Source organism: Melozone crissalis, unplaced genomic scaffold, assembly GCF_028551555.1.
Source record: "Melozone crissalis strain CALT ecotype California unplaced genomic scaffold, PUWL_Pcris_2 ptg000033l_1, whole genome shotgun sequence".
Classification (NCBI taxonomy): Eukaryota; Metazoa; Chordata; class Aves; order Passeriformes; family Passerellidae; genus Melozone; species Melozone crissalis.
Genome location: NW_026535811.1, coordinates 17,011,210 through 17,024,225, shown reverse-complemented (window position 1 = coordinate 17,024,225; position 13,016 = coordinate 17,011,210). Strand labels below are relative to the sequence as shown.

General features: G+C 40.0%; 1 protein-coding gene across 1 annotated transcript in view; it reads left to right on the top strand.

The window, feature by feature from the left end:
* SCUBE1 (signal peptide, CUB domain and EGF like domain containing 1) overlaps positions 1 to 13,016 on the top strand; it is a 187,945-nt gene that overhangs the window by 162,201 nt on the left and 12,728 nt on the right. Inside the window, exons 10-15 of the mRNA XM_054282072.1 lie at positions 1,852 to 1,968; positions 3,941 to 4,063; positions 7,181 to 7,300; positions 8,341 to 8,433; positions 10,433 to 10,549; positions 12,185 to 12,343. Coding sequence (XP_054138047.1) covers positions 1,852 to 1,968; positions 3,941 to 4,063; positions 7,181 to 7,300; positions 8,341 to 8,433; positions 10,433 to 10,549; positions 12,185 to 12,343 — 729 coding nt within the window. The remainder of the gene's footprint in view (positions 1 to 1,851; positions 1,969 to 3,940; positions 4,064 to 7,180; positions 7,301 to 8,340; positions 8,434 to 10,432; positions 10,550 to 12,184; positions 12,344 to 13,016) is intronic.

Genomic DNA, 13,016 nt, shown 5'->3' with positions numbered 1-13,016 from the left:
ATAAACACTATGGACTAAACTAGTGCAGGATAAGATCACTGTTCAGAAATACGAAATTGGTTCTGAAAAAGAGATTCCCAAGGTAAGTCAGAGGCCAGAAAATGAACTGCTTTTGTAAATCTCCCTCAATTCCATGTAGTGAACGAGGTTACACATGAATGAAACCATGATGTATGATTTGGCATCTTAAACATTAAAAATCCTTTAAACTATAGCTGCAGTGTTCATTCCCAAATGATTTTACTTTGTGTATTTATTTAGAGAAAGCTGAAACAGTTTGCCATTTATGTGAATTCAAAAGCTGCACATTTCCAAGACTATAAAAGAAACCTTAAAAAGAAATTACTTTCAGAACTAAAATGATATTTAAAAATGGAATAAAAAATGCATTTAAAATTAAATAGGTGTAAGAAAGAGAAAAGCTCAGTTGTCATCTTTTTGTAACTTTATCAGAGAAAGTGATTGTGATGCACACGTAAAACTGGACAGCACAGATTTCTGTTCATCATGTTTATTTCATTTTATGTTATGCATTTGCCTGAACAGTTGATTCCTACATTGTGAATTATCTTTTGTGTGAATGTTTTGAAACATTTAAAGTTGGAGGTCATATAAAATATAGCTGTATGTGTCATTCTAAATTTGTGCGTGAACTCTCACACAGATTTGGGTTTGTGTACTCATACAGGAAATCTTAATTTTATAGTTCTGGAAGGTAAGTATTTGTATTTATAATAACAGAATGAGACTTAGAATGCTTCATGAAATCTCAAAACTTTGTAAATAACACTTGAATATAGGAATTGGGTTAGAGTCCCCTGAAGTATGGTGAGTTTTCAAGTGTTTCCAAACACCAAAAGCTTTCCAAGCATGCACAATATGAAAGTCTAAGTTACATTTGTAATGGGGTTGTTCAAGTTTTGTTCTTAAAAGCTAGCTCTAGAAATTGTGGAAATTGTCATAGGAATGCTATTCCATTCATTTATAACTGAGAAACATTGGAGGAATGAGATTTATTGAAATGACCACTCTCAAATAATGTCATTGTATTCAATTTTCTGACCTGTAAATTTTTAATTTTTCCAGCAAGTCCATTCTGTCAGGGCTGCTCTCATATCAACCTCCACAGCACCTGCTGAGCAAAGCCTTTGTACTGTCCTGGAAGCAATGTGCTCTCGGTTGCTTTTTCATAGCTTGCTGGATGGAAGAGGCTGTGTAAGCCAGGGTTTCACATTACTGGCAGTGATAATTACAGCTGCTTGGCTTTTTTTAAGGGGAAGAGGTCATATTTTCTTGAGTTGGCTAGAATATTGGGCTAATATTTTCAGTGCTTGGTGCAGCCTGTTCATTCCTTATGAGGGTTTCTCCGGCAGTATTTTGCTTACCCTCTGCAAGTCTGTACAGTCTTGCAAGGCAGAGCAGAAGTCTGGGAGCAACTTCCTGTCCTGCTGGGCAGGATGTCAGGATATTGGTCAGTGAAAGAGGGAATTGCTTGATTCAACCTAAACCTTTTTTCCATTGTGCCGCTAACTTCCCCAAAAGCTCCGTACTTGCCCAGCCCTGCTGGGTCAGTATGATCAGAAGTTAAAGGTTGCCATCTAATGGGGAATGTACATAATACAACCTTCATTGGGTTTTACCAAATTATCTCTTGTTGTTCTTCTCCATGTACCTGTGAGTATTTTCTTTACAAGGCACTAGAGGAATGAGAATGATATTTTATTCAGATTTTACATGGGATGGTAAAGGATATTCTATCAGTAACAAGGCGTTGCAACCTAGTGAGAAAATCCAGTCATTCAGTGTAACCTGATTAAATCTGATTTCTTCATGCTTTTTCTATTCATTCAGATATAGATGAGTGCTCCTTTGAACGGACCTGTGACCACACCTGTATCAACTACCCTGGAAGCTTTGAGTGTCTCTGCCACAAAGGCTACACCTTGTATGGACTGACACACTGTGGAGGTTTGGAAACTGAGTTTTGCTTACATGTGTGTTTGTTTGCTTTGGGAACTGTTTACAGAGACACTCATTCTTTTAGATTAAGGTTTTATAACTCAAGATGCTAAAGACATAATGTTAAAATACACTTAAAATATCATGAGCTGGCTGTGACTAAAATTACAGTATCTCAAATATGCTGAAGCATTCCCAAGAGAAAAACAGCAATGAAAACCAATGTCCCACCACTTTTTGATCAGAACTTCCACAGGACTGAGGTTACTCACTACTGCAGGGAGGCATCATATGATTGGCACCAAAGAGAATAGGGGAAATAAGTCAGTTTGCATATTTTGGCTTTGATGGCGTTTGTCCTTAGCAGTCTGTGGCATAAACTGCCTCTGAAATGCATAACAGAAGGCTGTGGGGGATCTTCCTCCCATCTTCTGGGGACCTCAGCCTTTTTGGCATGACTGGAAAGAATTGGTGCTGTAATGTTTCATTATGTAGGAGAGGGATATTTTTGAAGTGCAACATTATCACAGTGACCAAACGAGAGGTTCAGCTAATGTAGCAGAAACAAAGGCTGGCCCCTCACTTCTGAGGGCTGAGTTCATCTGATTTTGTAATGTCAACATGAGACACTGCTAATGGTATCTCTGCATGGCTTCTTTTTTGGGGGAAGGATGTTGGAGGTGTATGCTGGTCTCTCTTTTGTGGAGAAGTATCACATGAATTCCTGATAAGAGTAGGGGCAGACAGGAAAAGAAATAAGAATCCGTCTAAGGAAGCAGTTTGGGAACAGATCCCACTTGAAAGCAGTTGTGAAAGCAAATTCAGAGTCTGAAAGTTTTTGGGACCTGTGTTATATGAGGTGTAGAGAGACTGATCTTCAGTTTCACTGTTAATTCCTTAATTACTTAATGCACTAATTTAGGGAGAGTCTCAAAGTTTGGGGTTCTGCCTCAGTCTTTAAATAACCTTCAGCCTCAGTTCAGTTTCAGTCTTTTCAGTAAGACTGAAGAAGGACCAAAACTCTCACTGGAAATACTCAGTGCTTAACTCTGAGCAAAAACATAACTGGATCCAAACCTCCTGCTTCTTTCCATTATGAGCAGATGCAAAATCACAACTCTGAATCCAAACTTGTCCAGGCCCCAAGTTTTACCACTTAGGCCTGTCATTAGTTTTAGTCCTTGCATGCTTAATTTTGAGGTCTGCCAGTGAGCCAGAGCATTAGGAATTCTGTGTGTCTCCTGTTGATTTGGTGGCATTTTGGCTCATTAAATAAATAAGTGTTCTTTCTGGTGGTGGAAAGAGAGGAGATGAGAGATTGACCTTGTTGGCACGAGTATATGAATCCTGAATGCATGGACTAAAAAAGATACACTTAATACTGGCTAAATATTTTTCTAATGTATCAAAAGTCAAAATATTTTCTGTGGAATATCAGGGATAACACACATAACTTCTTCACCTTCTTGCAAACTTTACCTTTTATTTTTATTCGAGGAGTGGAAGTCTAAACTACCCTTTAACTGCTTAGTTTCTTTCAAAAGCATCATTTCCTTCTTCACCTGAACTTCTAAAAGAAACTCTGGGAATCACTGTGGAGAATTTATCTCCTTGTTTTGCTGAGGTGATGTAATCTCACAGAGGTTTATGCCATTTTTCTGTATAGTCCATTATTGTCCAGATGCTGCAGAAACTTTTTGAGCATGTTTTGTACTCAAAAATTTCAGTGTAACTGGTCCTGACAAGTAAACAGTATCAAATGCATAAATCCTTGGGAGAGTAGGAGCTGTACAGTTTAAGGACAAATACAAGCAATATGCACTACAGTTGTTTGGCACTGTCTGTCTTTATACATGTTTATATGGGCTCCATTGTAAAAGATGCAGTAGAAATAGGTTTCCTTATGCAACTCGTGTCCTAATGTACAGTATATGTGTATACACATGGTTAAGACGCTTCACAACTTTAAATATGTTTTCAGATATTGATGAATGCAGCATCAGCAATGGTAGCTGTGACTTTGGGTGCCTTAATACCATGGGGAGCTATGAGTGTGTCTGCCCACCTGGAAAGAAACTGCACTGGAATAAAAAGGACTGTGTTGGTAAGTGTGGAAGTGTGACTCAGAGGTGACTGTGGTGAATGTGTTCTCCAGGAGGGTGCAAAAGCCTATGGTTTTGTTTTAGAGAGGCTGCATTTTCACAATCTAGATCCCCAAATTCATTTTACAAACTCAGATACACCTGATCCTGTGGAGCTCCGTGGGCTAGGATACAATTCTAGGTCGATTAGCAAATCAGCAATATGTTAGATTTTATTTGTGTGAAATAGTTTTTTTAAGTTTAGGACTCCATTCACAGAAATCTAAGTCTATTATTATTATTGTTGTTGTTGTTGTTGCTGTTGTTGATGTTGTTGTTGTTATCGGAGGTATTTTATACTTTTGTCCTTAATTTGCCCTCTTCCCATCCCTGTAATGTCAGCTATTACTCTATTTACCTCTAACACTAATTTAGTATATTCAAAATATTTAACTGTTTACAAGTAGGACATGGTAGGATATAATACCTACATTCACAGAACCACACCCCAGTTTTTCGAGTTATCTCTGAAAAAGTCCTGCTTCATATAAAGTACTGACACTAGCTATGTCAAAAGTATTAATCAAAATGAACACAATTCCTGAGACCAGAAAAATTTGGTACTTGCTGCTAGTGCCACTTTGTGGCAGACCTGAATTTCTGTATCCTTTAAAGAGATAGCTTGATTTTCTGGAGTCTTATGTGAAGCACAGCAAATCTTGATCATGGCTACAGCCAAAGTCTTTTCTGTGAGATTTTAATTCTGGGGTTTTTTTATTTATTTTTAATGAGAATGGCCTTCCTGGGGTTTATGATGGCCACATTTTTTAGACACAAATAACTTCTCATAGGCACATGATGAGATGGGATGGTACGTAACACCTAACTGGGAGCAAGGCAGAAAAAGAAAAAGGGGGATCTCCCTTCAGGGAATCTCTGCCCATACTGAGAGAAAGCACTGCTTAATCTGGAGCAGAGAGTACTGCACTGGCCTCGTGTGATCATGCAATTGTGGCATTTTTTCACATGGGTACAGCAGTATAAAAAGCACTTTATAACCAAGGTGGGGTGGGAGGTGAGAGCCTCAAGCTGAATTCCAGCCTTTGCCTCTATGTTCTTCCCAAGCACAATTAAGTGCTTCACTTTCCTGCTTACCTGGCTATTACCTTCCCTGCTATGTAGAGAACTAAGCATTGTGACAGCAAGAATTAGCTCACTGTGGTTTTTAGTTATCCACTAGGTCTCCCTTGCCATATACCAGTTATTCCTCTGGAAAGGATTTTGTAAGTTAGCAGCTGGGACTAAAAGTTTTGGAGGTCTGCTATGAAGTTAGACTACTTGTGCTATATTCCCTCTCAGCCTACTAAGAATGTTGCTGTATTGAAAATATTCTCCTGATTGTAAATTTCTCCTCATTATTTATAATGCTTAGCTGGAAGATGGAAATAGAACACCCTTGTCTATTGATACACACTCTAGTAGTTGGTGACTTCAGTGAGGCTTAAAATGAGCATCATCTCCCTGCTGATCACCTGCCTTTATTACCAACATTTTTGAGAGGAAACTATACTCTAAATTGTTACAAAAGCATGATAAAAAGTGGAAGAATTATATTTAGTGATCCTGAAACCATGTGGCTTGGAGACATTTGCAGTAACAAAACCCTCTTTTGCTCAGCAGTGGCACTTTGTGTTTTGTTGCCTCCACAGTCCAAGGAAATAGTTTCCTTAAAGATATCACCAGAGCAACATAGAAGACTTAGGAGGGAGATAAGTGAAGGATGATTATTCCCATATCTGAGATGTGAACATCAGGCATGTTTATGGGACTTGTATATATTTATATTTAATGACCAGTGAGGCCAGGAATACAAACCAGCTGGAGGCTGCTGGGACTCTTCCTCTGCACTCAAGCCAAGTCAGGCAACACTCATTCCAGCTACTGCTTTGGAACTGCTTGGTTTCATGATGACTTTCCTGGGCTTTTGCCAAGGCCTGGTAGACCCAAACCAGTCTAGCTGCTGAAGCTGTGGTGTCAGAAGCAGCCCCTACCTCAGTGTTGTCTGCTGGCAAGCTGACAGGTAGGAAAAAAGACATTTACAGTACTACAGTCAGCAGTGAGAAAAACAAATGTCAGCCAAACCTGTCTTGTAAGGTGAGCAGGTTTGGAAGAAGTAGCAAGAAACAGAGAAAAGTCATGTACCTGAAACAGCATTTCTATGGGGCTGAAGCAAGAACTGCCCCACAGCCACCTGGCTGAGATTTAAGTAGCTGCTTGAAGAGGTGCCCAGCTGCACTTGGTCAGCAGACAGGGCAGAGGGGAACCCTCTGGGGAAAGGAAGGAATCAGTGAGGCTTCCTCCCTGTAGGAAGTAATGGCATGTGCCAGCTGCAGCCAAGAATGAGCCTTGTCATTTGTGAGGGGAAAGATGTATTTAAGTAACACTTCAATCCAAAGGAGAGGCAAATTAAAATAAATGGAGGTTTATGGTTATCGGTGTCATTCCATCTTCTCAGGGTGAAACAGAGACTGCTCCAACAATTAACAACAACTTCATGTGTCTTCAGCTGAAACACAAGCACTGTCTTACCCAAGTGTGAAGAGTCACTTGTGAGACCTTCAGGGTGCTCTGTCTTTATCCAGAAGCTAGAGCATGGAGCTAAAGTTAAAAAGTCAGTGGGAGTTACAGAATTAAAAAATATAATTTTAGTGGTCATCTAAGTAAACAGACCACTGTGCACAGTGTGTAGTTGGTCTGTTAAATCAGAGAGCTGTGCCTCCAAATCAGAGAAAGGACCTCTCAGGTGCTTAGTGTTACCTATTGCTTCTGAGATCAAGATGACCACACAGAATTGTGCTCATAGAGCACAAAGATCCCAACATGGAGGATAGGAGAGAAAGGCTGGTGTAGAGTTTAGGTCTAAAAATGTGAAGGGAGTTTCATTTTCAAGTACGAGCTCAACATCCCAATCCAAATGCTCTTCCTTATGAGATATATGCTTATTTCAGAAACAATTGTATCTGTCATTATGGTTTTTGCTACTTCCTGCCTTTTCTCACCATTGTATCCAAGTGTGCACACAAGGTGCTGGGTTGGGCAGTGTCCAATTGTTTTACATTTCTTTTTTTTTTTCTCCTCAGAGATGGTGAAATGTCTCCCAAATGCCAAACCAGCTCCCAAGGCTCAGCTAGTATGCAGTAAGACAGGAGGCATAGAGAGCTGCTTCCTGTCTTGCCCATCCCATACTCTTTTTGTTCCAGGTTTGTGCAAATTATTTGTCCTCTTCATCTAGGATGTGACTTGTTGACTTTTCTCTCTTAATGCATTCATGATTCTTGCATTCATTTTTTGTTATGGAAAACACTAAATGAGCAAAACCTCATTATAAATTAAATCAAGAAGAGCTGATTGTCAACTCCACATGAGAAGTTTGGTCCTTCATTGTTTAATTTGAGATGTCAGTTGAGAGGGTGGGAAAATTCTAACAAAAAGTTTGTATTAAAAAATAACAGGAATTCACTGAAATCAACAGTTCATTTTTGCCTTCCCTTTTGCCACAGCAATTCAACATTTAACAATTTTTTTCTGCAGCATCCTGGTTAACATGGACATGTCTCTCAGTCCAGCTGAGTATTATTTATAAAAAATTGGGCATTTCATTCCCCTCCCTCTTTTTTTTTTTTACCATTTGCTACTGGTAGTTTTCAACTTCACAGTTTTGCAGGGAAGAAGGAGGGGATTGCTATTCCTTTTTCATAGATCTGGCACAGGATTATTTTTGGGTGTCTACTTTTCATGCTTAGCTTGGCATTATATGCAGTTGAGCTAACATTTTATTCACATTTTATTTCCAGTTTAGGAGATATTAGTGGAACTGTGCATTTCTTTAATTGTAAGCACCAAGACAGAGTTTTATCTCTGTAATATGTAAACACTGTTATGGTTCTAAGCACGCCATTTCTGTTTCTGCCAATAAGTTCTGTTGGAGCCTGAAGCTAAAATTATTATGAAAATACATGGTTTATTTTTTAAATTACAGGGAAGCAGAAGGACTTTGCCATGGACAAACACAAAATATTTTTTACTTGTGCACACCTGACCTTGTGCCAAATCACTTATGAAATGTATCATTCCAGTGCTGGAAGCAACAAACCTTGCCATCGACACTGTGAAGTGTTGAAGCTTTTTGGCAAAGTATTTCAGCCACTTAAAATATCTCGTTGTTTAGCAGCTCTGAAAAGCTGAAGCCTCGAGTTTGGTGAGGCTGTTGCCCATGTGCTGACTGTGTTCTGTCCCCCAGACTCGGAGAACAGCTACACGCTGAGCTGCGGCGTCCCCGTGCAGCACGGCAAGGCACAGCCCCGGCGCAACTCCACCCTGCCCAGCTGCTCAGGTGGGTCTGCCCTGCTGCTCCCCTGCCCTGGGCCCCAGAGGGAGGGCATGGACCTCGGGCATTGCAGGACATCTGGCTCATTCCTAGGCAAGGCAAGGGTTAAGGTGTTGCCCAATAACAGAAGGAAAAGCCTTGCCACAGAGTTGAAGCGGTGTAAGACAAAAAAGTAATTCTTGCAATAAAGTGGGAAGGTAAAAAAGTAATTCTTCAGTGAAAGCTTTCAGGTGCACAAAATATGGTTCTGTGTGCACGTGGTATAGGATTTCTGTAATTCTGTAAGGTTAATTAATTAGGATATCTGGCTGGGACATCCAATAGGAAATTAGTTACCCCAGTGACCCACCTGTGGGTCAGCCCCCTTGGGGCTTCTTTGCTCTCTTCTCTTGTTATGTCTTTTAAGTTGTGGTAGAAAATAAGATGTCCTTGTCAGGAATTGTCTTCTTAAGTATAAGGCTAAACAGAATTCCAAGTATGTATTAGTAGGGTTAGCTTATTATTCTAAAATCTAAGAGAAAAGGTAGGAAAAATACCAGGAGTTATATAACCATGTATTAATGGTCTACAAAGCTACAAATATATTGAAAATTTATCAAAAGCAAAAATCTTGAGGCATCAAAGGTAGCCAATGTTCCCTTATGCACACACTCCTTTTCTGCAGCCTCTCCTTGAGGGTGGGGTGTGTGGAGCTGCAGCATTCTGTTGGTGGGTCAGGGTGGGAGTGCTGCAGACTTGAGACATGTTCAGGAAGGACTAATATTTAGAATTATTTGCTTTCCATAGTCTAGCAAGGCAATAGTGAGCATATCAAAATTGGACTTTTTCCCAGGCTAGGGAGTGAGCCAGAGGGATCCAGCAGTAGCACAAGGGTGGGTTCCAGCCCTCCCCTGCAAAGCCCTTCCACAGGAGCACAGCCTCTCCTACTGCAAGGGTAAAAGGTTAACCCTGCATAAAAAGGTTGTGAGACTTCTGTGAGAAAATTCTGCAATTCATGCATCTTTTTCTCAAAAATGGCTGGACTGTTTTTGCAGAGACATTTCAAATGTTTTTGAAAGCTGATAGCAAAAAAAAAAAAAAAAATACCCACAAAAACTTGAAGCCTGGCAAAATTAGAAACAACTGAAACAACATCCACCAGTAGGAAGAGTCAGCTCACCTTACACATACCTGCTGTACTTCTCTTCCATTTCCCAGTTCTCCATGTATTTCTTATATATCTGGGATGTGCTGGGAGGTACAGTGCTGTGGAGTGACACAGCCTGGCAGCAGATGTGCCTGCTTGTGGCACAGGATCAGGCCACCTCTAAAGTCCTGTCTCAGCAAAGCCCCACCAAGGAAAGAGGGACCCACACTGTGGCATCACCTGGGACCACCCTCCACCTTCTGCAGGGCCAGCAGGCATCCCAAAGCAGCTGGCAGGTGACAGCCAGGCCAGTCTTTTACTCCAGGGACTTCATGAGGAAATCAGTCAGCAGCTCCATTTTCTACTCATTGCATGACTGCATAGCAGCCCTTAAAACAAGACTGTGAAAGCTGCCTTGGGTTTAAAACTGAGGGATGAAGCTTGCAAGCCACAGACTGCAATAGAGGCAGCTCCTTTGGATGGTTTTCAATTGCCAGCAACATAGCTCCACTAAATTAACCTTACTGGCACTGGCAGGAGCAGAGCTACAAGTAACATGGGAATTCACAGACAGAGAGCCCAGAAAAAAAATAAAGGTAGGAATTAATCTTTCTCATAGTAAAAGACAAATTCACCCAAAATCTGAGATGTGCAGAGCAAGCGTGGTACTAGCACATTCATTGACCTGGTTGGGCCCAAGGGTAGGTACTCTCTTAGAAATTGAACTTGTAGAAATGGACCCCCTGGTGCAAGCTGTGTAATTCTTGGGCTGCCTCTTTTCTAAGTCACAAGAAAGCTTTTGAGACTGTTTTTAAAAATCAGATCCAGATCTCATTTCATTTCTGTTGCAATGGCAGCTTTTTTACTTTACATCAACAGATTCCCTAGCCCCTCCAATCAAGCAGAAAGCTCGTTTTAAAATCAAAGATGCAAAATGCCATTTACGGCCTCGCAGCAAAGAAAAAACCAAAGATTCTGGGAAGCAGGCTGTTTCAGGTAGGTGGTTTCTTCCAGCATGTAAACAGCACTTTAATTTGTTCGTTTGTTTGTTTTCTTGTTCATTTGCATGCTTTGTTTTCATGATGCAGATAGGGAAAAAAAATCAATGGTTTACATATTTGGTCTGAATTTAAGTTAAAGCCAAGGTTCCCACTGTGGCTGAACAGTGCCTTGGGTTTGGATCTTGGGTGCTGAAAATCTCACCAGTTGCTTTGAAAAATCTTTGTTCAAAAGTACATGAGTTGGGAATGAAGCTGATCCTTTTTCTGGCCTTGTAATGGCACAAATACCCCGAGACAAAAAGCTGTGACTAATGCAAAATTATGTGAAACCATGTCAGTTTGGTTTGGTTTGGTTTTCCCAAATGAGGTTTTTAAAAGAAAAGAAAAGCTATTATTTGTTTGGTTTGTGCTGCATTAGTAACCTATTGTAGCACCAAAGACAACCCCTAAGAAGGAAGGTTATTATGAAAATCTGATGTTACACAGCCTTAGATCTTTTGTTATGAAAGAGTGAGTAGTTATGATGTTAGAAAAAATATTTATAAGATTTAGGTGTCATTAAGAAAAATGTGGTGAAAAAGTTAAATTGCTACTTAACTTAGCAGCTTACACCAAACATCTACTGGTGATGCATTCTCTGTTATGAATTTGTCTTACCACCACTTTCACTAGCGAGTGAGAAATCTTACTTGAGCCCTGAACAGAGAAGAGTAAAAATACCTATTTTTAAAAAGTGAATAGTTTAAAGATTTTATTTTTAAAATTTAGATCCATATTTCATCTTTACCCCGCAATCTACACTTTTGTATCTCTCATTTTACAAGTATTGACTTAAGTCTTAGTCATTAAGATGCCTGTAAATAAGATGTGATCATCAGACTCATTTTTAAAGTCATAGAAGTCGAATGTTTTGGTCCATACAATCACTATGGGAATTTGTTTCTTAGATGCATCTCCTTGTCCTTTGCTTGCTTTGTGTTTGTTATGTCATCTGAACCTCTGAGTCTAACAATAAGATTACATAGTGTAACCGCACCCTTGGAATTAAATCCTTCTGATGTGTTGAGGGCTACTAACTTCTCTGTCTTCCCTGACCTGAAAGGTTCATCACTTGTGGCAAGCTACAATTCTTGCTCAGATAAAACCTTCCAATACATTTTCATAACCTCACAATCAAAGCCTTTTAAAGCCTTTGCTATGTGATGATTGTCACTTCTGAAAGAGATGGAATACCTACTGATAGAGTCCCAGGCCTGATATTCTCATAGATTTATGAAATTGACTCCCTTGCTTTGTTCAGCCATCAAATATAGTTTATAGTATTTGCTAATTTAAAATAATTTCTGTAAAGAGCTTTCTAATCCTTATGCAGAAAAGGGCTGGGCAGTTTTAGGCATTGGAGGCACCACTGTGCAGCTGATCATTACCAGGCTGTGCTTTTGCCTTCTGCATTCATAGCAAAATGAGCAATCCCAGCACTGCCCGGAGAAGGAGGTGTCTCACAAGACACAGGAAGTGTTATGAAGCCTGTCACTGCCTTCATGATAACCCAGTGAGATATCACTTGTTAGCCTGTCACGTGCTACTTTGCTGCTTGATTTCTTCCCTGTGTTTCTTCTCTCGTGCAAAGGAGGTCAGTTCCCCTGCACAGACAACTGCCAGGTGACCTTTGTGAACCTCAAGTGCGATTCCTCCAAGAAAAAACGCCGAGGCCGCAAGTCGCCATCAAAGGAAGTGTCCCATATCACGGCAGAGTTTGAAGTGGAGATGAAGTCTGAAGAAGTCTCAGGTTTGTGAAAGATTGGTGTGTGGAGAGAAATCAGAATTTAGTTCCTCAGGATGTTATTAAAATGTCTTTGATGTTATTTCATCAAGTTGCCATGAACACCTTTTAGCACAACACCTTGTTCAACAACCTCTCCAAACTCAAAGTTTCAGAGCTTTAATTGAAAAGATCCAGGGATGAAGTTAAGCCAAAGGAACAAAAACTGAGCCTGCATCAAAATTCCTTCAAGGCCTTGAGTTAAGACATGTGCTTTAATCTAGTGTGATTTCTTTAAACAGCAGAAGTGCTAATTGATGTACAGGGAACATAAAGATTAGGTAGAAGGTCTGCAAAAATGATGATAAAAATTACCTCCAAAATGTAAGTTGCTGAATATTTACTCTGTGAAGCAGAGAGTTTTATCACGTGGTTGAAAAATTCATGTTTTCTTACCAAAGTTTGGAATAAAAGTAATTGCCTCAAGTTATAAATGAGATGGAATATTATGTTCTAAATTCCAGCCAAAGAAAATGTGGACTGAATCCTATAAAGATGTCAGTCCTCAAAGGCAGATTTCTTAACCTTGAGGGGCACCTCATTAGCCAAGTGATTCAAACAGCAGTTGTGCCTGAAAACACCTTTCTTTTTGTCACTAACACAAAGGTGTTTTGGTCAGGGAAGTGGCAGGAGTTCCTAA